Source organism: Anabrus simplex, chromosome 2 (assembly GCF_040414725.1).
Source record: "Anabrus simplex isolate iqAnaSimp1 chromosome 2, ASM4041472v1, whole genome shotgun sequence".
NCBI classification, from domain to species: domain Eukaryota; kingdom Metazoa; phylum Arthropoda; class Insecta; order Orthoptera; family Tettigoniidae; genus Anabrus; species Anabrus simplex.
In genome coordinates, this window is record NC_090266.1 from 1,103,965,815 (window position 1) to 1,103,990,277 (window position 24,463).

General features: G+C 40.7%; 1 protein-coding gene across 1 annotated transcript in view; it reads left to right on the top strand.

Annotated features, from left to right (window-relative positions):
* The first annotated feature begins 1,568 nt into the window (after positions 1-1,568).
* The window catches only part of LOC136863786 (cell adhesion molecule Dscam2), a 1,545,364-nt gene continuing 1,522,469 nt past the window's right edge, over positions 1,569-24,463 (top strand). The window contains exons 1-3 of the mRNA XM_068226091.1: positions 1,569-1,761; positions 6,541-6,861; positions 17,493-17,654. Coding sequence (XP_068082192.1) covers positions 1,569-1,761; positions 6,541-6,861; positions 17,493-17,654 — 676 coding nt within the window. The remainder of the gene's footprint in view (positions 1,762-6,540; positions 6,862-17,492; positions 17,655-24,463) is intronic.

The following is a 24,463-nucleotide window of genomic DNA, read 5'->3' on the forward strand; positions in this document are numbered from 1 at the left end:
TGTTTTAATTCAGGCCAAGTAACGTCATTGTTGTTTATCCACGTAAATGACTCTGCTCCATCATAGCTATTTTCTCACAGCAAAATGCAGGGGAGACATCAACCATAGAAGTTAGTAAATTAATTCATTATAGTAAGATAATTAATAACTTATTTCTCTTCAAGTCTCTTGAAAAGTTTCTTCGCTTTTCGTGGTACAAATTTACTGCCACGCCTTCCTTGAAGACTGTGCTCGAGATTTCCAAGTTCGATCATGTCATCAGTCGCTCAAAGCCACATTTTAGGAATGTATAAGGAATGTTTTGGTTAAACATGACAAGTTAACTTTGAACAAGGCACGAATACATATCGCCACAATCATTCTCAGAGAAAAGGTTCAGCATTACAAGGTACTGTCCTTTATATAAGAATTAACTCTTTGGTCCTTCATAAATGAGGAAGATTCTTTCAATAGCTGGAAGGAGAGAAAGAAATATGCTGTTGAACCTTTTTTATGCTCAGTGTTCACGAAGACACAGAACTCGTTCAGTTCAGTCACTCGCACTTGCATCAGTGTAGATATAGTTTTATACTTTGATTACAGGTGCTTCTGTTCCAATAGGTAGAACATCATTTACGGTCTGAAGACAGTTGTGGTCAATATGAGGATTACCTACATCCAATACCCACGATATATATCTTCCCATTTCTTTCTTCAGTCACACTTACACATTCCTCACTCCTTTGTGTTTTACGCCTTCAAAGTTGGTGTTCGAGTTATTGGCAGAGAATTCGACAACTTAATCTAAAGTGTCATTTCTGGTTATAACTGACAACAAATAGTTTGCCAAGTTCCGCGAAGTTTCACCGGGAACCCACTGAAATTCCAAAAGTTTCACTTTCACTCATTGTTCTGGCACAAAGTACTGGGCAATACAAGGAAAAATTTTAACTGCTCTTCTGCTGGAAGTATCCGTAATTAAGTTAACACAATCTGTTTTTCTCAAATCATCGTTAAGTTCGTTAATTGCAATTGGTGCAATCCCATTTAAAATAATGATCTCACACTTCTTGCTAGCGAGGCCAAACTTGAGTTCAACGAAGTTAGATATTAATTTTGACGTATAGTCGCTCAGAGGAAAGAAGGAATGAGGGTATGGTATTGCTTGAAAGATTTATTTTGACGTATAGCCTTTCGAAAAAAGTATGAGTGTATGGTATTGTATGTTTCTCGAATTCAGTATTTAATCAGACTTAATTTTAATTATTATCAGAATTGATTCACCTTCCATGTACGTGGGCGGATCTAAAAGTAAGTTACACTTCCAAGTTATGGCCATTTATGAAGCCATCTACACATAGGCAACACGGCTATGACAACATACAATGTAAGTTCACTTTTTCACATAGTCCGCAAGAGGCTGTAAACACTTCTCGGAACGGTCAACCTACTTTTCGATTCTGGTTGCGTCGAAATCACCTGCGGCGCTGTGTAACTACCTGGAGACAGCTGCTTTTACCTCCTCGTCGTTTAGGAAACATCGTCCATCGAGATCCTGTTTCAACTTGCACGATGATGCAAAATTTCACATGGCCCACCAAACGTCTGAACTGCTGCAGCGATTTAAGTGTGAGGTATGGCAACATCCTCCATACAGTCCAGACTTAGCGCCATGTGATTATCATGTTTTTGGTAAACTGAGAAAAGATCACGGTGGACGACGATTCCGAAACGTTGAGGAGGTGAAACCAGCTGTCTCCACGTGGATACATAGCGCTGGAGGTGATTTCTACGCATTCGGAATCGAAAAGTAGGTTGACCGTTCCGAGAAGTGTTTACAATCTCTTAGGGACTATGTGGAAAAGTGAAAGTACATTGTCTGCTGTCACAGCCGTGTTGCGTATGTGTAGGTGGTTGTATAAATAGCCATAACTTGGATGTGTAGCTTACTTTTTGATTCGCCCTCGTAGACACATTTTGGATATCGATCGCAGCCAAACTTGTTGGCCACGGTCGTTAAGACGTCAAGTCAATGGTTAGTCGGTTCGAGTCCCGTTGGTGGAAACAATCTTCACTGTGATAATGTTGGCCAGTAAGTTAAGGGAAGTGGTATTATACAATGTATAATAACTAGATTGCATGTCAAAAGTCCTGATTCAATTCCAAACCTCTCCGCAGTATACATACGAAATGAGAGCATATTACGCTGTTGATGGTGGTTTGGATGAAGACGTTAAGCCTTAAGCAAACACCTTGGTATTATTCGACAGGAGTAGGCCATATGCCGACACCGGTTTCAACCCCTCCCTACATCATCATCATCATCATCATCATCATCATCATCATCTTCATCATCTACTCACACCCAGGCGTGCAAGTCGCTCTTGGACGTTGAAAAGAAAAACCTGCACCAGAAGACCCGAACATGTTCTCGGACGCTTTCGGCACTAAAATCCATGAGCTAAATAAATAACAAGAAACCAACAACCAACATAACTCTAGGTTCAGTTGATTCTGAGAAACGTGTACCCGCGCTCAGCTTATACAGTAACATGCGCTCATTCTTTTTCTGGGTGACTGAACAATCACAAGTTTTTAAGTTTTGATAGTAAGCATCAGAGTGTAATTAAAAAGTAGATTCTTTAGCAACATTTAAATATTATTGTCAACTGGATCGACGCTTTTAAAAATGACGGAATTTTTGAAGAACCAGCAAATGCTTTGCACTTTTCAAAAGCTCTGTCATGTCGCAACTCTCACCTCGAGGCACTGGAAATTCAAACACATACTGTTCACATTTTAGGCTCTCAATGCAACTACACACTTCCTTTCCAAAGAAAGCACACTCTTTCTTGAACGCAACAGAAAATAAACAGTTCCTTTTCCGCTTGATGAAGTTCTTAAATTAAACTCTTCAAACCTCCAGCGTATTATCAGGTCGCAGACAATCTCCTACTGTGGACATTGCTTCCTCTAACCCCATCACCAAATCTGCCTGCAATACGTACACGATGCAATAAATAAAACCTTCGTTAGAATTCGAACAAACTGTAGGGAGTGCGCGGGAAGATACGTTAGAAGTTTCCAGCATTTACATCTTCCTGGACTGCGAGAGCACTTCTTCTATTATTATTACTATTTTCGTCAGAGACTGCTGTTGGTTTAACTCAGATTTTTTTACAACTATTTCACCAATTGTAAGAAATTGGGTATAAACACGTTCACATTCCGCTACTAAGCCTGTAAATCATTTCAGCAATTTCTGCTGTCAATAATAACGAAATTAAATCGTTGACACTTTATTTTTGCTATCACCTCTACATATCTTTAATATGCTGCTGTATAATATTTTCAGGCTGGACAAAACGAGAAGCGGCTGGGACTCCAGGACAAGACCCCCAAACCGGGACTGTATGCTAAGGCTAATATTACTCTGTCCAACTCCTCCATTGTTCATCATTTAGGATTGACACAGAAAATGTCTGCGTCGCTTATTTGAATGTTGTCAGTCGTGAAACCTTCCTGAATCCTCTATACAAGGTTACTGGTGTCAGGAATCCTCTGTATTGTTTCTGAGACAGTTAATCATTAGGTGACTTGTGCCATGTATATTTAGCTACTCATTACACCGACCATAACGTACCTAAATAGTTAAATCAAAAATTCTTCCACAATATTCACTGTATTTTTTACTATTTGGAGAAAAATGTGAATCTCGTCACTGTGCAATATTTATCCCACAGCAACTTGAGGATCTAAATCAAATTCAACGTCAATTCAGTAGTTATATTTCTTCAAGGGAAGGTGAATGTAAAATCTAATAAGCATTTATTATAAATTCATACTTAGTATATGACATATACTCTACACATGATAGAATTTTGGGCTTATGCCTTGTGAAATAAGACGGACTGCAAAGTTATTTTCCGTTTCACAAGGACATTGCGTTACCATGACACATTGCTGTTGTTCTAGTAATGCTGAAATGTTTAAATTTCAATTGATCGTTGGTCTATTGTTGAGATTAGTTGGCTGCATTGTCTACAACAGTCTTGTTCACACTGTGCTTTTCTTCCCACCGGCACACAACATGTACGTTGGCGAGATGTATGCTTTAGAAGTATTCCTAATGTAATAAGGAGCAATGAGGGGCTTGTAGTTGCTTCAATTTAAAAAATCTGATAAACTTACCAACAAATATATAATGTTTTACTGGTTTAGTAGCAGGAATTTTTAATTTTATTTGGTGGAAATTGTAGGAGTTGTAAATCGAAGCTTGTACCTTTAAATCCCGTGGCCTTGCGTATTGCAATAAATAAATCATAACGTATTAGTTTTCCATGAATGTGTAAGTATAGGAAAATAAATAAAGTCTGTTAAAATGCTTATCGCGAATAACTTGTTAGATTATTTATTTGGGTGCATACAGTATATCTACTTGGTATTGCAATTAAATTGCTGTACATTGAACTTGTATAGTAAATATCTGTCTCTTCACCCGAGATGAAACTTGCTCGTGATGAGACTAGCACGCCAGTTAGAGGCTATCTGTTGCCAATGGACGTCTGTCGATAGGTTTAGAATACTACTTTCAGTAACTAAATGGACAGAGAAAGTCACAGAATTTTACAACACTGTGCGAAATCAAGCATTATACGTATTAAAATATAAATATATCACGTTTTACTGGTTTACTAGCAGGAATTTTACTTTCCTTAGTGGACATTCTGTCATTCTCATCCAGGCAGTTGTAAATCGTAGCTTGCACGCTTAAATTTCGTTGCCTTGCGTGTTAGGATATCCACTAGTAACTAGCAATAATTCAAACATACAAACAACCCAGAACAAGAAGAGGAAGATGAAAACATGAAATAACCACTGTTGTAATATGGCAACAACAAATTGTAAAATTCAAACTGTAAATTACTGTATATACTGAAAGAACAATAAAACACTTAGCCAAGAGGTCGAGACCCCCTCCCAACTCCGATACCAATACAAATCTCCGTCCCTCTCTTCCAACTCCATCAATCCTCCACACCCGCCGAATTTCCTGGCCAGAGAGAAGGCTTTACCTTCTAGGTGGCCCGCCCCTTCCCTTCGGGAAGGGGAATGAAAACTTCCCCCTTGGTCCTTGGTCCTTGCGTATTGTAACAAGTAAATTGTAACGTATCAATTTTCTTTGAATGTGTAAGTATAGAAAAATAAAAAACATGTCTATTAATATCGAGTGCAGTATAAATCAAACAAGAATTTTTTTTAAAATAGTTTTTCTAGCGATTAATAGTGTATTTCTTAAATATGTTCCAATCAATATTTCTTTGAAAATTGTGCAAGGAAAGCTTATTGTTAGTCTCAATCGAACATAACAACTACAGTGTGATGCCGATTGTGTTCGCTTTCTGGCCTGACCATGACGTATGCATGGCGCGTAAGCTGTCCACATTTTAGTGAGCCATTCCAGCCGCAACGGGCGCCCACTGCGCAACTTTGGTCTGCTAATTCTAAAACAGGAATCATTGAACGAAAATAGCAGATGAATTGTCACGTTGTAGCGCTATTTACCATGTGGGAATGATCATGAAGATGACTGTATCAATTGAATGGAACGTGCTCCTATGAAGTAATCTGCAGTATTTGTGGTTTTTGGTACATGATAGCTGAGTAAGATCGCCAGTGAATTCTCGCTAAGTTGGTGCTGGTGGTGGTTTGGAGTCCTGCCATTACATGAAGGATTATTTTAACGGCGCGACTTCAGGGTTCGGATTTCATGTAAATCTGGAGGTCCTGTGGCTAACGACGTTACGATTAACTGCCACCTAAAACTGGAGGCTCGATTATTTCGCACATTCTGTACGAAATGTGTGCTGAAATCAGGTTTAATTCGGTAAAATTTTACCGCCACAACATACAAATCATCGACAATCAAGAATTGAGCGAGATAGGTACATGACACGGATCATATAGCTGTGAACTAGCATTTGGAAGATGGTGGATTAAAATACACTGCCAGCAGCTCTGAATGTGTTTTCCGTAACTACTCATTTTCTCAGCAGAAGAATACCGGGACTGTACCTTAATTAAGACCACGGCCGCTCATTTTACAGACCTAGTTCATTCCAATCCTTGCGTCGCTAGGGTCCTCTTTGTATTACTGCGACGCTTACCCACTTGTAAATATATTACATAGTATATTCATGCAGGATATGATGGGTTCAAACCTCAGCAACGGCAGCTCTGTAGATGATGTACCGTAATTGTACCATTTAATGTCGGGCCTTAAACAAGGTGGCTAATTTCCCATTTTAGCTCTTTTTAACCCCAGCGTCATCAGAATTCTGTGTGTGCAACGTTAAACTATAAAATTATATATTCATTAAATGTTTAAATACTCAGTGATTGACATGTACGGCTCATGTGGCTGAATCAAAAGACACGAAATGCTTAGTCTTTGTAATAGAAGTACGCAAGTGTATGTTAGTTGATTTGATGTTTTCTTATTATCACTTTTCTCAATAAATCTGAATCCTTTGGAATTTATTTATCTTGTTTTCTTTCCAGTGTTGGCTGCGGTGGTGGACAGTCAAGGCCCTGTTTTTGTTGGAGAACCACGAGCCGCCGTGGAGTTCTCTAACGACACCGGTGCTCTCCTTCAGTGTACAGCGCACGGCAGTCCTACACCTCAGATTGAGTGGCTCCTTGGAGACGGTTCTAGTGTGGGGTCGGTACCAAACATTCGAGAGCTACTGGCTAATGGCTCACTCTACTTTCCACCCTTCGGAGCTGAGAGCTACCGCCATGACGTGCACTCTACCATGTACCGCTGTGAGGCTTCCAACTCTGTCGGGCGCATTCTCAGCCGAGAAGTCAACGTTCGAGCAGGTTAGATCAGCCTACATATTTAGAAAGGGCATTCAATGTGAATATCGCACATCGTCTTCTGCATGGACTTTTGTTACCTTCAGCTGGATCAGCGGCCGGCAGAGGATGCCAAATCCGGCCCTGCTGGTCTGTATGTGCACCCATCTCCGAAGAGTTGGTTGGTATGTGGGGTACCGATACCGGTGCACTCCTGATGCTCCTCTGTCGGTCATGTATATGTGTTTTATTAATTTAAATTTTTAAGTATAGTATATTTGAACGGATGTGTGTTTTTGATTTCAGTATGATGTGAAAATTTTTTGTGTTAATTAAATATTGTGTGAAGTTTTGCCAGGGGGTGGCATGGCATTCAGTGACATGACTAGCACAGTAATTTTAGTGTGTGCGATGTGGTAGTACTGCAGGATATTTCTTGGGGTAGCTGACCACCCTTGATGTTGCGTGAGAATTGCAACGGCTGCATCGCGAACAATTGCGACGCTTATTTAATGAATTTTAAATAAGTATGTCGGATGTTTGTTGAAAAAGCATCGTTAAAAGGCAGCATATAGTATATGTACCGCCTCGTCTCCGAGAACCAGTGCTTTATCTTATTAGGTGTTTTTAAAGGCATGTGAAGACAGATGCAGTGAGGACGTACTTGGCGGGTCTTGGTTTTCTTGCCGGGGGGGGGGGGTACTGATTTGTTTCTTCAGGGTCTCGGATTCTCAATCCACCAAGGGGGCCCTGAATTTGACTAGAGTTGATATTGGAGTAAGCTGAGGATGAGAGTTAGGAGATGATTACTAGGCGCAGTGGCGGGAGGGTAGGGGGTGGTGAGAAGAGGCTGGGGTGTGTTAAGTTGAATGTAGGTTGATATCTGTGGTTTATGTGGTGTAGTTTTGTGCAATTTCTGTTTGATTTACCTTCTTAAAATATGGGCAACCAGGGAACGATGTTGCCAGATTGCCGTGGCAATTCGCGCAGGTCGCCTGGTCCCGTGGTACCTTGCATTTGGAGTGGTGGTGAGGGCCACCACACCTGTTGCCAGATCCGATCTGGAGGAAAAAGACTCAGTACGTTTACATGGGGATTGAGATCGATTTGAGTACAATTACCGAATTGAATACGATCCCCGTTTACATGTAGTAGGATATTTGAGTATCGTATTGAAAACCCCAGGCAACATTGACGTAAACGAACGATGCAGAATTGTAGTAAAGTCGACATCACCTCTCAGAATTTAAAAACGCCAAATGCAGTAGTAGCCCAGGAGATAACTTTCAGTTTTGAACGTATGTGTGATATTCCAAATGTAATTGGTGCAATAGATGGAACGCACATTCCAATTTTACCCCCAACAGAACGTTATTGTGATTTTGTTAGTGGCAAGGGCTGGCCGTCTTATAATATGATTGGAGTTGTTGATCATTTGTACAGATAAATATATTTACTGGCTTATTATATTTGTTACTTCGACAGAACTTTGATGATGGTGATGATGATTCTGTCAGAACAAACTTGGAGTGTGTGCGCAGTCGTTTTCAATACGATCTCAGTAAGATCTGCGTTTACATGGAACTCAATTCGAACCGAATACGATACGATCCCAGATTTTACCGTATGGACCTTGAGACTCAATCCGAACTGAGTCCCCGTTTACATGGCGTTTTCAATAGGGGAAGTGTACTCACATCGATCTGAATCCTGCACGTAAACGTACTATATGTGCGACTCTTTGGCTGAATGGTCAGCGTACTGGCCTTCGGTTCAGAGGGTCCCAGGTTCGATTCCCGGCCGGGTCGGGGATTTTAAACTTCATTGGTTAATTTCAATGGCCTGGGGGCTGGGTGTTTGTGCTGTCTCCAACATCCCCGCAACTCACACACCACACATAACACTATCCTCCACGACATTAACACGCAGTTACCTACACATGGCAGATGCCGCCCACCCTCATCGGAGGGTCTGCCTTACAAGGGCTGCACTCGGCTAGAAATAGCCACACGAAATTATTATTATTACCTTAATTGGTTAATTCCGATGGCTCGGGGGCTGTGTGTGTGTGTGTGTGTGCCGGCTTCATCATACGAATTCATCATAGGTAGGGCCCCATCTTCATAGACACGCAAGTCGTATATACGGGGTCAATTCGAATGACCTGCTCCACGCTTCTTCGGAGGCCACAAGCCATTATTATAACGTACTGTATGACTGTGTGAGCAGTAGAGTTGCATAGTTGTAACCACGCACGGTTGCAGAGGTGTATTGCTTAGTTTGTATACTGTGTAAAAGGATGTTAAGTTACAAAGTAAAGTTGCCTGTTTGCATGTTCCTAAGTAGAAAAATATTGCAGTACAGCAGTAAATATGCTCGTAGCAGTTTCGTAGCATAATTTGCCTTTTAGAACGCTTCTGCTGTCAGCTTATTATGCATTTCATTCTACTGTAAGTATATTAAAACTATTTACAGATCAAATTATTCATTTGCGTTCCTATACAGCGGTTGTATGTATTTGTTTTCATACAAATGCATTGTCATTTTCATTATTAAAATTTCTCATCAGTGGGAATACTTTCTACTGCCACCATTATATCTCAGTAAATCGAGCACAATCTGTAAGTGTAGACGTTGCGTGCCACTCTTCAGTTGAAGCTATGATAATGGTGTACAGCCTCGAGAGAGGCCTGGTGCAAGTCTTTAAAATTTACGCCTATAGGCAGCCTGCGCGTCTGTGAATATGTGACCATACCTATGATGTAATCTAATGTTAAATTTAAAAACCTGCCGGGTTGAGTGGCTCAGACGGTTGAGGCGCTGGCTTTCTGACTCCAACTTGACAGGTTCGATCCTGGCTCAGCCCGGTGGTGTTTCAAGGTGCTCAAATACTTTAGCCTCGTGTCGGTAGGTTTACTGACAAGCAAAAGAACTCCTGAAGGACTAAATCCCGGCACCTCGGCGTCTCCGAAAACCGTAGAAAGTAGTTAGTGGGACGTAAAGCTAATAACATTACTTTTTTAAACCCGTGTCCTTGTCCCGAGATTGTGCAGCTCTTTTCAGGCACATCCCCAATGTAAGTGAGCTGGATGCACCGTTTTAACCACGTACCAGCCATTCTGCCTTTCTTAAATCTCTGTCAGTATAGAGAATCGAACCCGGGCCACCAAGGACGGCAGCTAATTCTGCCAACCCTTAATCTCTGTAGCCCGTAGCTTGTACCTACCTTCTGATATAGGTCAGACTGACGAGATATACCGAAGTTCAAATTTTCAACGTCTTTAGTTTATCTCTGTTGGAATGGCATATTGCATTTAGCCTTAGTTTTTCTACCAATTCTATAATCCGCTTGGAATACCGATAAAGTCAGTACAGTGTGTTACAACCACCTTTCATATTGCTGCCTTTTTAGTTTAGGAATCTCCTCAGCTGTCCTAGCGGATTACCCTTAGGCCTCCAAATTTGCCACAAATTGATTATAGAACCAAGAACCTCTGGACAGTAACTTATTACGCTAAAGTCTAGACTAAGGCTGAGGAGGTGCTTTTTCCAATCCGATACCAAATTATATAGCTAATTTTACAATGAATGAGTTAAGAAGCATGCCATACTTAATGTAAAATGTGGCGCATTGTTTAAGTAGCCCTCCATTAAATCAATCTCCATGATGGGAATGGCGAAAGTGCGAGGTCTTATGGCGACGATGGGATAGAAAATGGCTAGAAGCGGGAATAAAGTGGCCGTGGTCTTAATTAAGGTACAGCCCCGGAATTTGCCTAGTGTTAAAATGGGAATCCACGGAAAACCATCTTCAGGGCTGCCGACAGTGGAATCGGAACGCACTATTTTCCGAATGCAAGCTGAGAGCTACATGCCCCAAACCACGTGGCCACTCGCTCGGTGACTGGAAAAGTGGACTGCCCGATGTGACTTAGTTCTTACACAAATTTTGATTTTTAAGTAAATTATCAGTGAAACAATTTGCGACGGTATTAAAATTTTGAACACTTAATCTTTATAAAGGCATAGATTATATAGATATATCACTAGTCTATAAATTTATATTACGGTTCCAAGGTAATTCTGAACCTTGGAGGCGTGTTGTAAATGTTCCATACCATTAGGAAATTAATACATCAATGATCTTTTCTTTATAATATATTAGCTGCCAAAATATACTGCACCGGGCGAGTTGGTCGCACGGTTGGAGGTGCGCGGCTGTGAGCTTGCATCCTGGAGATAGTGGTTTCCACTCCCACTGTCGGCAGCCGTGAAGATGGTTTTCCGTAGTATCCCACTTTTACACCAGGCAAATGCCGGGGCTGTACCTTAATTAAGGCCACGGCCGCTTCCTTCCAATTCCTAGGCCTTTCCTATCCCATCGTCGCCGTAAGACATATCTGTGTCGATGCGACGTAAAGCCCCTAGCAAAAAAATATATACACTGTATATTTCCTTCATCATTTACCTTTATTAGGTATTATTAAATTAAATAATTAATACTTGGTTCCATGGCTAAGTGGGTTCGATGCTGGCCTTAGGCCCAAGCGATGCCGGGTTTGATTGCAAGCCAAGTTGCGGATATTAACTTTAATTGAGTGGTTCCTCTGACTCAAGGGCGTTGAGTGCGTTGTCGTCAACAACAGAATTTATCTTAGGTAGGGATCCATCCTCACAAACGTTCAGGTCTCCCTTGGGCATGAACTATAAAGACCTTCATTAGGCCTCTCTGCAGATCATACGCCAAGAAAACTAATGAATTAAAATTAAAACTGTCAAAGGCATGATAGTTATGCAATGCAGTTGCACTGGCATAACAACAGCTTTCATGGCCGCCCGAGCCACGTAATGTAAAATAAGTCAAATAATAATAATAATAATAATAATAATAATAATAATAATAATAATAATAATAATAATAATAATAATAATAATAATAATGCTCCGTAATGGTACTGGAGAAATGGAGTACAATTTGCGATTTCGGTCTTAGATAGCTACTGATCTGTATGTTTCTTCATTTCTTTTCTTACTGTACGGAATTGCTGTAGCCAGGCATTAATTATAGTACAATTAATTCAATTTAACAATAGCTAATAAATATATATGATGAAGGAAACATACAGTATATTTTGGCAGCTAATATGGTATAAAGAAAAATTCATTTAAAATCAATTACCGAGCTCGATAGCTGTAGTCGCTTAAGTGCGGCCAGTATCCAGTAATCGGGAGATAGTGGGTTCGAGCCCCACTGTCGGCAGCCCTGAAGATGGTTTTCCGTGGTTTCCCATTTTCACACCAGGCAAATGCCGGGGCTGTACCTTAATTAAGGCCACGGCCGCTTCCTTCCAATTCCTAGGCCTTTCCTATCCCATCGTCGCCGTAAGACATATCTGTGTCGGTGCGACGTGAAGCAAATAGCAACAACAAATTTAAAATCAATTCTACATCAAGTTCATTTAAAATGAATTACTGGCACTGCCACAGATTGCCACAATAACGCAAGTTTCCAACCGTACATACAGCACCAACCCCCCACCCCGCCCCCGCGGACTACAGCCGTAATTGGCTTTAGGCTACCAAGCACAGCTCAAACCGTAAATCTGCAGATTATGGGGTGATGCATGGTCAGCGAGACGAATCATTTCGGCCGTCATTCTTGAATTTCTAGACCGGGTACCGTGGGTGAATCTCTGATCAGCCCTCAAATTCAGATAAGAATCACTAATTCGGCCAGAAATCGAACCCTGGGCCCCTGGGTAAGGGGTAGGCTCGTTACACCTAAACTGTGGGCCCGTACATACACACACACGTCATTTAATTAAGTGGGTGGATGATGATGATGATGATGATGATGATGATGATGGATATCATAAGCTTGTTATATCAATAGACAACCTTGCACAAGTTATTTCCTAATAACGACCATCCTTCGGCAAGGGGGAGACAGTTTCTCTGGAGTGAAAATGCTGGCCAGTTATATTTCATCATTAACTCAAGTGTTTAAGTCTCCCGCTTCTGCTGGATGTAAGTGCGGTTCAGCAGACACCACACTGACAGAGTTAGTGTACCAGAGACTTATCCGCCCTCTCCTTTACATCCTTACTAAACACCTAAATACCCTCATAAGCGTGTGAAGAGATTTGTAACATTTTACTTACCATCCCATTTATGTGGTTACCCTAATGAAGATCATTCACTATATTAATACCAGGTTACTTCCAGAGATCTGGACGTGGTGCTGGTAAAACCACAAGAGCTCTATAAAGAAACTGAAGCAATAGATGGTATAAGTGGTCACGACCTGTTTTCCTTGTAATTAAAAATAAATATTATAGAAAGGAAGGTTGTTTTTCAAATGGCGGTATTTCAAACGCGAATTCTTGAGGAAACTCAACCGTGCGATGAGGCAACGGGAGAATCCCCCGAATTCATTCACTGACAACACGTACTGATCAGATCAGCTAATATTACACGAGCGATTAACGTTCAGCTTTTTTACCACCAAACAACACGTCCAAGGAAGTAGGAAAACTGTGACTATTAGGCAGTACTATATGGATGATAAGACGGTCGTGAGGGAGTTTTCAAAATGTAATGTAAACAGTCTAAGTTTAAAACAATTGTTGGGGAATATGAAAACAGGTATGTAACATTGAAGGTGGTAAGGAATAATAAAGACCCGCTATGTTATAAAAGAGTCAGTCAAGAGACTAAGGAGGGGGTGCAGGTTGGAAAGAAATAGTTAGAAGTGGTTGTGGAAGTAAGAAGAAATTGAAGGAACTTAGTTAGAAACTGAATATAACGGAGAAGTCAGGTAAGTATAACATGATGGCAAACATAATAGGTAGTCATCCACATTTTGGTGAAAAATGGAAGAGTATGTATAGGTACTTTAATGCAGAAATAGGTTAAAAGAATGGCATTCCAGGGAATCATTAATAAACAAGGAGAGTGTATATGTGAGGACTTACAGAAGGCAGAATATGAAGTCAGCAGTATGTAAAGATTATTGGTTACAAGGATAATGTTCAGGTAGAGGAGGCTACTAACACTAACGAAGTATTGGAATTTACTCACGATAACAAAGACATTTTCATTAAGATACAGAAATTGAAAACTAAAAAAGCAGATGGAATTGATGAGATACCTGGGGAGGTACTAAATGCAATGGGTTCTGATATAACACCATATCTCGAGTACTTACTTAATTATGATTACCGTCTGCATGAAGGAGCTATATCAGACAACTGGAAAGTTGCTATAGTAGCCCCGTTTTATAAATGGAAGTGTGATAAACAGATAGCCGATAATGACAGGCCAGCCAGCTTGACATGTGTTGGATGTAAGCTTTGTGAAAATATTCTTGCTGATTATATCAGACATGTTTGCGAAAACACTAACTGGTTGGATAAGAAGGCAGTTCGCGCTTGTGAAACGTTATTGCACTGAAGCTCAAATTGCAGGATTCCAGCATGATTTAGCATATATCTTAGATTCAGGAGGTCAAATGGACTGTATCGCGAGTGACTTATCTAAGGCATTTGATAGAGTAGATCATTGGAGACTACTGGAAAAGTTTAGTGCAATTGGACTAGACAAATTGGTGACTGAATGGGTGGTTAAATTTCTACGAAAATAGAATTATAGAAGGTGTAGCATTATCTGATCCTGAAATCATGAAGAGGGGAATTTCTTAGGGCTGTACTCTTGCACCTTCATATGTAAACTATATGAGTAAAGAACTGGAATTAGAGATACGGCCTCTTTCAGATGATGATTTACTGCAGGGCCTCTCAAACGCCCAAAATCTCACGCGTGCAGAGCGAGGCGCAAGAGCTCCGTGCACTGTGCATCGGTGCCGCTCGGTGCCGCTCGGATCAACGCTTCGTCTCTGGGCTACTCGGCTATGCTCGGCTCTACTCGGCTATACTCGGCTAAACTCAGCCCGGATTTGGAGCGCTACGGTGCAAGTGGGGGAGAGGGAGACAGGCGGAGCGAGCGAGACAGGCGTGGGGAAAGAGAGAGTTAGCGCTATTGCTCCAAATCGAGGAGTGGGGGTCTGCACTCTGGTCAACCAAGCGAAGTCGTCTTTTGCACCGTGCACAGTGCATGCACCACGCGCATGCACCCTGAGAGGCCCTGATGTACTGTATAGAGTAATAAATAGGTAACAGTATTGTGAGCACCTGCAAAACGACCTCAAAAATGTTGCTAGATGGACAGCAGGCAATGTTATAATGATACAGGGGGTGGAAAATCAGGTTGTGAGTTTCACGAAGAGGAAATGTCCTGTCAGTTTTATTTACTGCGTTGATGAGGTGAAAGTTCCTCATGGGGATCACTGCAAATACTAGGTGTTAATACAGTATAATGAAAGATCTTCATAGGGGTAACCACATAAACAGAATTGTAAATAAATGACACATATATCTTCACATGGTTATGAGGGTATTTAGGGGTTGCAGTAAGGATGTGTAAAGGAGAAGGCATATAAGTCCCTGGTAAGACCATATTTAGAGCATGGTTCAAGAATATGGGACCCCTCACCAGAATTAATTGTTTCGCGGAATGGAAAAAAATCGAAAGGAATGGAGTTCGATTTGATCTGGGTGATTTCCGACAAAATAATTTGGGCTGGGAGATTTCGGAGAAAGTAGACCAGCTGCTAAACTAAATGATGTGTTCCGAGCTGTCACTGGAGGTATGGCGTGCAATGACGTTGTTAGAGGAATAAGTCTGGTGTTTTTAAAGTGAGAAAGATCACAATATGAAAACTAAGTTGTTATTCAAGAGGAAAAATTGGGGCAAATACGAGTATTAGTTTATGGGCAGAGGAGTTAAGGATTAGAAACATTTACCAAGAGATATGTTTGATTAATTTCCAAATTCTTCGAAATTATTTAAGAAAAGTCTAGGTTAACAACAGATAAGAAATCTGCCACCTGGGTTACTGTTCCAAATGCAGATCAGTGGTGACTGATCATCGCTAAACCACAAGTGGAACTGTTATATTCATCGTTAATACAGCTTACCTTTAAATTTTTTTCACAGTTCTTCCCAATATAGACTTTGACGGATTTCACTAAACAGTCTGTGTTTGTGAGTTAGACTCGGAAGGTTAGTGTATACAACAAATCCCAGCAGTGAACCACAGTAATGGAAATACATTTAATTAGACTTGCGTAGGTAGCGTTATACCTTTAACCTTCGGATGATGGGATCAGATGCCATAAATACAACACTCAATCCTTCTTGTGCCTATACATGTGGTATTCAGTATGTAGTGACGTCATTGTTATGCAATGCTTTTAATAAGATTTATTTTAATAGTTTAATAGCTAACATGAATCTAATGCTTATCTTTCGTCATTACATTCGTGCTGTATTGTTAACAACCGGCACTGTTATTCCGCGGATTACATATTAATTTAGTGCCCGTGTTAATCAAGCTTTCCTGGCTCTAATGATTCTGTAATTAATAACGGCTAGCTTTGAAGCCGTCATATGACGGGAATATGAAAATTAGTAGGCTGCGCACATTGTTCACTGGACGGGATTAGCAGATGGGAGGTCTTAATTTGTGACCTCACTCAATGTGCCGCAAAATTCGTGATATACCGTTATTCATTATTTTTGAAATTTTAACCAAACTCTCTCGACGTTCATTTTCATTGGGATAGAGCTTTGGAAAGTAGAGTAAAATAATAGTGCAATTGATAGCTTAGTGGACGCAGGAACTCATCATATATTTGCACCATATTTATAAGATCTTAATACTGAATTTTTCTTACTAGTATGTGCAGATTCAATTAGTCAAAGAATCCATCCCGCTTTCTTGTCGGTATCTCACACTTTTGTTGAAGTTGAACGTACCACCCAAGTGTTAAGCACAATGTTTCCTGCGAATAGAAAACCTTCTCCACAGTAGGGCAATGGAAAGGTTACCTATTGAGTAATGCGAAATACTTCTGCCTCAGGCTAGTAAAATCATCTGTAGGGACTAGGAAGTACATTTAACTACTTGGTCATCGTCAGAGTTCACCAAATAATCAAAGCAGGCGGTTGTAGCGTGAGTAGCGAATGAAAATCGAGTAGACGCATTAATCACAATAATTAATTCCATCTAAGCAAAGTGAACTCATTTGGTGTGGTAAAACAATCAAGATGATCATATTTGTATAGCGCAGTGATTCAGTATGCTTTCTTCAAGAATGGTTACATATCTGATCGTTCTGACGAGGAATCCTTACCAACATATCCCAATCCATTTGAACCATTTTCATTACTATATGTGAAAACCATAGAGAAAAAACATTCACCGGTACAAATTGCAGGTACATCTTTCACCTATTTCCCAGTGTACTTCACAAGATCAGCACGCGACTCATCTCCACAGGGAGCGTGCATTGCAACGAGCAAGTTCTCCTTTGAAGTTGAAGTTGTTTCAATTAGGAGAGAGAAGTGTAAATGTTATTCAATCTTATGATGACCAGGAGTCATTTAAATTTAGCGCTAGTAACATTGACAATGGGTGATAAATCGGAGAAGAAAATGTATACAGAATTTCATTTGTATTGCATTTTGGTGCATTTGTATGTTTTAAGTGTTCACTTGAAGGTATTTATAATTATTTTGGTTTCTTTCTCTTCCAGTGGTCAAACAGCATTACGATGTTCAAGTTCGCGACGCTTATGTGCTTAACGGAAATACAGCTGTGCTTAAGTGCGAGGTCCCGCCATTTGTCAAGGATCACATAGCTATAACATCTTGGGTGCAGGATTCCTCCTTCAATATCTACCCTTCACCGGATAGCGGTAAGATGAATTTCCTTCTACTAACGTTATTTGTTCAACTTACATTGCTGACTGTAAATTAATATCCTAGCAACCAGAGTCTGAATGATCAATTCTAACGTAATGCAACTGTCACTAAAACGGTGCCATGAAAGCATACAAGAGCCGTTGTCCACGCAAAAAGGGAAAGATTAAGAAAACATGTCGGATGACGTTAACGAAGCTGTAATTTAGAAAGGGCAACTACCTTATAATGTACACGTCTTACTATTCCGTTTCCCTGTCGGTATTTACCATACACAATTATATAGTTTAATGGAATATTCCTTGTTGAAGTTAATTATTCATCGATTTAAACCAACATTACTTAGTACAACTTGTAATTGTTTGAGATATATATATCAGTCAAAATTTGAGAGATTTAGACCACGTCTTTCGTCGCAAGCACCTTCTTAACTATAAGGGAACTGCTTCGGTTGGACCAGACAGGTTTAAATGAAACTCGGACGAATGATAAACTAACAAAACGCAATTATTTTCTCATAACATCAACGGTAGTGTTATAATTAATTGCTGAAAAATAGATGGACGGCTCGGAGCAGACTGCTGATCTTGGTGTGGATCGTAGAATGGCTTTGCGTATGCTCTGTATATCGATAGTTATGTTTTACTTAAAAATATAAAACAACTTTATCCTGAAAGTTAGGTTTCGGAAATACGAGCAGAATTTCACGCTCTGCAAACCTACTTTTCTTAACATTTTCAGTATATGTATATATCAAAGTACTAAAATGTTTGCGTTGTTTATAATGAGAGCTAAAACATGATGGCGTATGAAATCCTTATCATTTACGTATATAAATGTGGATACTATTAATGTAATCTTTTACTAGCGTAAATAAGAAAACTGTCGGATGCATGCCTGAGTCACGTATTTTGCCGTGCTGCGGACAGCCTGTATATTGTAACAACACGAGGCGTGCAACCAAGTTCTATTGTCTTAATTGATACTACTATTAAGTTTCATCCGATACACCATGAATAATTTAAAACTTCAGCAAAAATTCAGTGTTTTTCAAGTAGGTGAATATTATTTTACGGCAGATTGACTGTTATAATTAAGTTTGCGGTGTCTTAATTGTCGATCCTACCAGGTTTCTTCTCAGCTGGTATGGTCCAACCCAAACAGTTCCCTTATGAGCGACGGATAAAGCACAGGTCTTTCAAATTAGAAATCTGCCAGCCGCAGAGCCCACTTACGGTGAAGAAGGACAGGATGCTACGGAGATATACAAAGAGGGCTGCATACTGGCGTACGATCAGTCAGTCAGTCACCATTGACCTGTACTTAGGGCTGTCGCCCCAGGCGGCAGCTTCCCTATCAGTCGTTTACCAAGTCTTTCCCTAAAATATTTCAAAGAATTTCGAAATTTATCGAATATCTCCCTTGGAAATGTATTCAAGTTGCCAATTCTTCTTCCTGTAGACGAATATTTTCTCCGCTTGAATTCCAACTTCTTTTTTCATTTTGTGATCCTTCCCACATTAATCAATCATTCAGTCAGTTCCTACAGACCTGCATTTACGGCTGTCAGCCATGTGGCTTTTCCGAATAATTTCAAAGAAGTTTTTAACTCCTTTTCTTGTAAAAGAATGTTTTCTCCAGTATTTCCTCTTGAAATCTAGTTCATTTTGATGTTATGAATTCACTTATCTCAGAAGATTTCCATGAATATTCATCCTATAATGTCGTTCGATGCCATCTCTCTGCTAACAACTCGCAACATACCACATAGTCGATCTCGGGAGATCGTGGGTTAGAGCCCCACTGTCGGCAGCCCTGAAGATGGTTTTCCGTAGTTTCCCATTTTCACACCAGGCAAATGCTGGGGCTGTACCATATTTAAGGCCACGGCCGCATCCTTCCATTTCCTAGGCATTTCCCATCCCATCGTCGCCATAAGACTTATCTGTGTCGGTGCGACGTAAAGCAAATAGCATAGTCGATCAGTTCATCTCCTCACTGCCAGGTCCTTCCAGCCCAAAGTTGGCAACATTTTCGTAAATGTAAATTCATATCCTCGGTCCAAGGGGGCGTAGCCCTTGTTCAGGCACACACTCTCCTGCCAATCTTAAAATCTTCCGTAATGTTATAAGAAGTGCACGTAGCACTGGAAGAACAGACGACTGGCTGTGAATGTCGTCAACATTACCCGACGACCGCTCAAGCTGAAAGCTCTTACCCCTCACATACAGTTTAGTTCTAAGGAATACAGAATGATAAATAAACTGGTGTTGTGGAGAACCACGCCGGCCTACTTTTGAGCAGAACTTCATGTCGTCCGTTCCAGTGAAAGGTTGTCTATCCTAGTCCGCAGCCTGACCTCTCAAGGTCGATAGCTTCATTCTCGCCCCTTCCTATGAGAGCTTGTCTGACCAAGTCCACAGTCCGATCCTCCTAAGTCAATAGCTTCCCTTCGTTCTCGTCTCTTCCTGTGAGAGGTTGTCTATCGTACAGCACTCGTCTGGTGCGAAAAATGGGAGACCTAAGAAACAGCCGAGCTGCCGACAATAGTGTTCGAACCCACTACCTCCCGAATGCAACCATAAAATTACGTGACACAAATTGCGCAGCCATCACGTTCCGTAAGAGAAACACTTGTTATATGAAACCTTGTATATCAGTTATCTCCAGAATCTCCTTCCGGTTTCGCTGTTAGTTTGACACAGCATGCAAATTCTGTTGTTTCCCAGTGTCAGTTATAAATTATGCTATGGTATTTTATTTCACCCTTCTTCTTCCTGGTACTTTCCCCAGTTGTGTCGGCACTCTGGTTCTCTTTCCCTGTCCAAATTAATCAGGAAATTCATTATACCGGCAACGGTCACGGATGAATTTTCCGTTATTTATTCCGAGTCCATGAGTGTCAGTCCAGTTGCAAATTTCTTGTAAGTCATTACTGAATTTTCAATTTCACGACATTATTTGTCCTGTTCACAGTGGACGTAAAATGGTATATTGTTGGTGAATATTTGGTGTCTGCAATTGTTAACGACGTGATACTGTTGATATAGATGGAGGGTGGAAGTAGTCCTAGGAGAGACTCCTGCTGGACACCAGACTCTACGGATTGCCAAGATGAATATTAATTACTGTTATGTCACACACTGCCGACGGCCCCAGTGGTATGAATTCATCCACGTTAGCCTGACTGTTGAAAAATGGAGCTTAAATAGCTTAGATAGTAGTATGTTTATGCTAATTGAGTCGAAAGCCTTAGAGAAGTCAAGAAGAGCTAAGATTGTAATTTTTTTTTGTCCATCGCATTGTGAATGTCGTCTGTAACCTTAAGTAGTGCGGTACTAGTGCTACGGTTGCGTCGAACATCACGCTGGTGTTAATCAAGAATGCCGTGTGTTTGCAAGTAGTTTGAGACTTGTAGTGAACCGGGCGAGTTGGCCATGCGGTTAGGGGTGCGCAACTGAGAGCATGCATCAGGGAGAGAGTGGATTCGAACCTCACTGTGGGCAGCCCTGAATATGGTTTTCCGTGGTTTCCCATTTTCACATCAGGCAAATTTTGAGGCTGTAGATTAATTTAGGCAAAGGCCGCTTCCTTCCCACTCCTAGGACATTCCTATCTCATCGTTGTGGTAAGGAAGCAGCCGTGGCCTTATTTAAGGTACACCCCAAGCATTTGGCTGCATGATTATGCAATTAAAAATCATTTAGTATTTGAATACACACTCAGAAACTAACGGACACTAAAGAGACTGCCAGAGTGACGAATGCACCCTGCAAACGGGTGAATTATAACTCAGTGTCCACGACCTTGGCAAAAAATATGCACCCCTACTACCGTTCTTCACAGCACATGCAAAGTCTCCACTACTTGCCGTAGCGCTATACAAATCTGTTAGCCGCCACTAACGGCACTTTGTGCGTATTTCCGCGAATAATTATGGTAATTGTACCGGGTGGTACACCTCCACGCCGCTAATTCAAACCTTGCGCCAGTTAAAACTCCTCTACTGGAGGAAGCCTGAACTTTAACTTCCATATTAATTCAACGATTTCTCAGAAGATGTCATTACCATAAATTTTGAAGTGTTCTGAACTATGTCAGTTTCGATTAATTTTTGTTTTATCTGTAGCAAGAAGTGTGAACATTCTCTTCTAGAGGACACTACTTAAGAACTACAATTGTGCACCCTAGTGCGAAGTGAAGGAACCTTTTTTTGAAGAAATTTAGTACTTATAAGTTTGTTCTTTATTAAACTTATTTCTGCCATTGTTTAAGTTGGCAATGTTAACCCTTTCTTTCCGCCAGTTTTGAATTTGACCAATAAGGATTTTCTGTAATTAATTTTCCACCAATAAGGTGTTTCTTCTTCGTCTAGTGTAGTAGTTTTTGCCATTATCCAATAAAATACTTGTGGGCGGGTGTTATCATTAACGAAACGCCTCGAACTTTCCACGAGGGTATATAAACTGCTGATTTTCGGGTCTCCGGGCCACTTCAGTAACACCTATCATTGTGTAAATTATGTAGCAGGGGGCGGGAAGCGCCTCTTTCTTCGGGCAGCAGTTCAACCACCAGGTAATGGCCTTTTAATAATTTCTTTTCTTGCTAGCTCAGCAGTTTAACTCTCGGGGCAGGACCGAAGCCTTTTACCATGTAACTTTCCTTTAAAATGTAAAGACACTTGGTATCAATTCTATCTTTTTAAACTACAAATTGGGATGGAGAGTGCTTAACCCTTTCGAGCTCCCACTCATATAGCTTTGAGGTGAACTTATTTTCACAACCGTTTCTTCCCTCCTAATGTAATGTAAAACGTTTTCTTATATAAGTCACCTCTTTAGTATGGGATTAGCCGTTGCATTAGCGGCCTAGTGCCAAGTAGGTTTTAGTGAAGTATATTAGGAGTGCAGTTTCGCCTCCTCTCAAGTTGGTATTTTGGAGGCCATGTAATTGTCCTGTTTCTTCACTGGATAGGCCTCAGTAGGTTGGGTATTTTTACCCCTGTGTTATTTGTGTTTGGAGGTCAACTTGAAAGTGGAGTTTGGTGTGGCCTTTGATAGGCTTGAACTTTAAGAGCGGGTTGTTCTTTCTTAAAATTTTGATTTCTGTGTGCCTCGAGCAGGCTTTACTGAGTAATAGGGAGCAAGAGCTCCTTACTATGATTGGGGTTTCTGCCCCTTTGTCAAACCTGGTATCTGGCTAAAGTAGGGCTAATTGCTCAAGAATTATGTGTCTGGCTCTCGGAGCCCAAATCCTGTAACACTGTAATTGTACATTCTCGAATTGTTGCTAGGCTACTGACTACCTGTTATAATTGTTATTTCTTGATTTTGAAAAGAAAATATAACCTTGTTAAATTTTTAATTAACTTTAATTTCGTAGGTTGAGACCTATTCATCCCAGCACCTTCTTTCACCTCTAACTACCACGGAAATCTCCGTTACAAGTGGTAGCAGAGTGTGGTTGAATGGGTCTCAAATTAGCCCCTTTGACGGCTACACATTGCTCTGCTCTTGAACTCTAAATTTTCTCTGTCGCTGGACTTTTCTTTTTCATTTTTCAAAATTGTTAAATTTTGGTCATCATGCCCGGCCCTCGCGATGTCCTCCATCTCAGCTATTTGCGCAAGGAGGAGTTGATCTATGAATTAACAATCAGAAATGTGCAATCTGGAGGCACGGTTGCGGTAGACACCAATAAGCTTAGAGAGTCCCTTGATTTGCCCATTTCCATCCCCACCTTGGGAGAGAAAGAAATTGACGACTCTCTCTCCACGATCACTGACAACACTACTGAGCTGTCATCTGTAATTACCTTTTTTGAAGAAAATGACCCGTCTCCTAACCAAATTAAACGTGTGCAAGCAAGGTTATTTCATTTTTCTAATAGAGTTAACGATCTATTGTCTCTGAAGTTGAATGACATTCAAAGGAAGGAAGCTAGTGTTGTTCTTGAAAATCTTTCTGAATTGTCCAGTAAGGTTACCCTATTGTTTGTCGTATCGCTGATCAGGCACTCCCGCATGTCATAAGTCGTGAGCACGCGGTTCGAAAATAAATTCGAACCGCGACCTCACAGTGCAGAAATAAAAGTAGATATAAGAAATTTTGAGTCTGAAAATGAAAATAGGACTTAAGACATCCAGAAGAAATAATTATATGTGTAAGAAAATGATATTGAAATATTCATTGGGAATTACTAAAAGAGATGCAGTTCTGAGCTTTCAGGCAGTGGTGAAATGTTTGAACAAACACAGGATATTGGTCATTCCTTATCACTGTATGTACATGGTCAAGGATGACAGAGAGCGGCTTAAACCGCACGTAGTACAGGGAAAATTCCGAGGTTCGACCTTCTGGAACAATTAAGAAGGTTGAGAATTCCCTCTGGGAAGGGATGCTGCCAGCCAATGAGAATAAGACAAATCAGAAGTACACAGGGTTCAAAGTTCGGCTGAGCATAGCAACAGCGAAATACAGAATTAACTTAAGGGAGAGCAGAGAGAGGTAATCAGTTAGTTAGTTGATAGCTCACAGTCAGAGGAGGTAGTTGGGAAGGAAGCTGAAGGTCTGGCGGGGACATTGAGCCAGTCAGGTCGCGAACAGAACTTGAAGTGAAGTTCGAAGTCAGGGATATTATCATTAATAATAATACTCTTAGACAATACGTCAGGAGTCTGAACACTCCTGTAAAAGAGTAGTCAGGTGAAGGGAACGCATTAGCGATCCTGTAAATTGACGAGAAAATAAGGGAAGCCTTTTAAGTAAATTAGGCTTACGCGACCAGGGAAAAGTAACGGATTCTG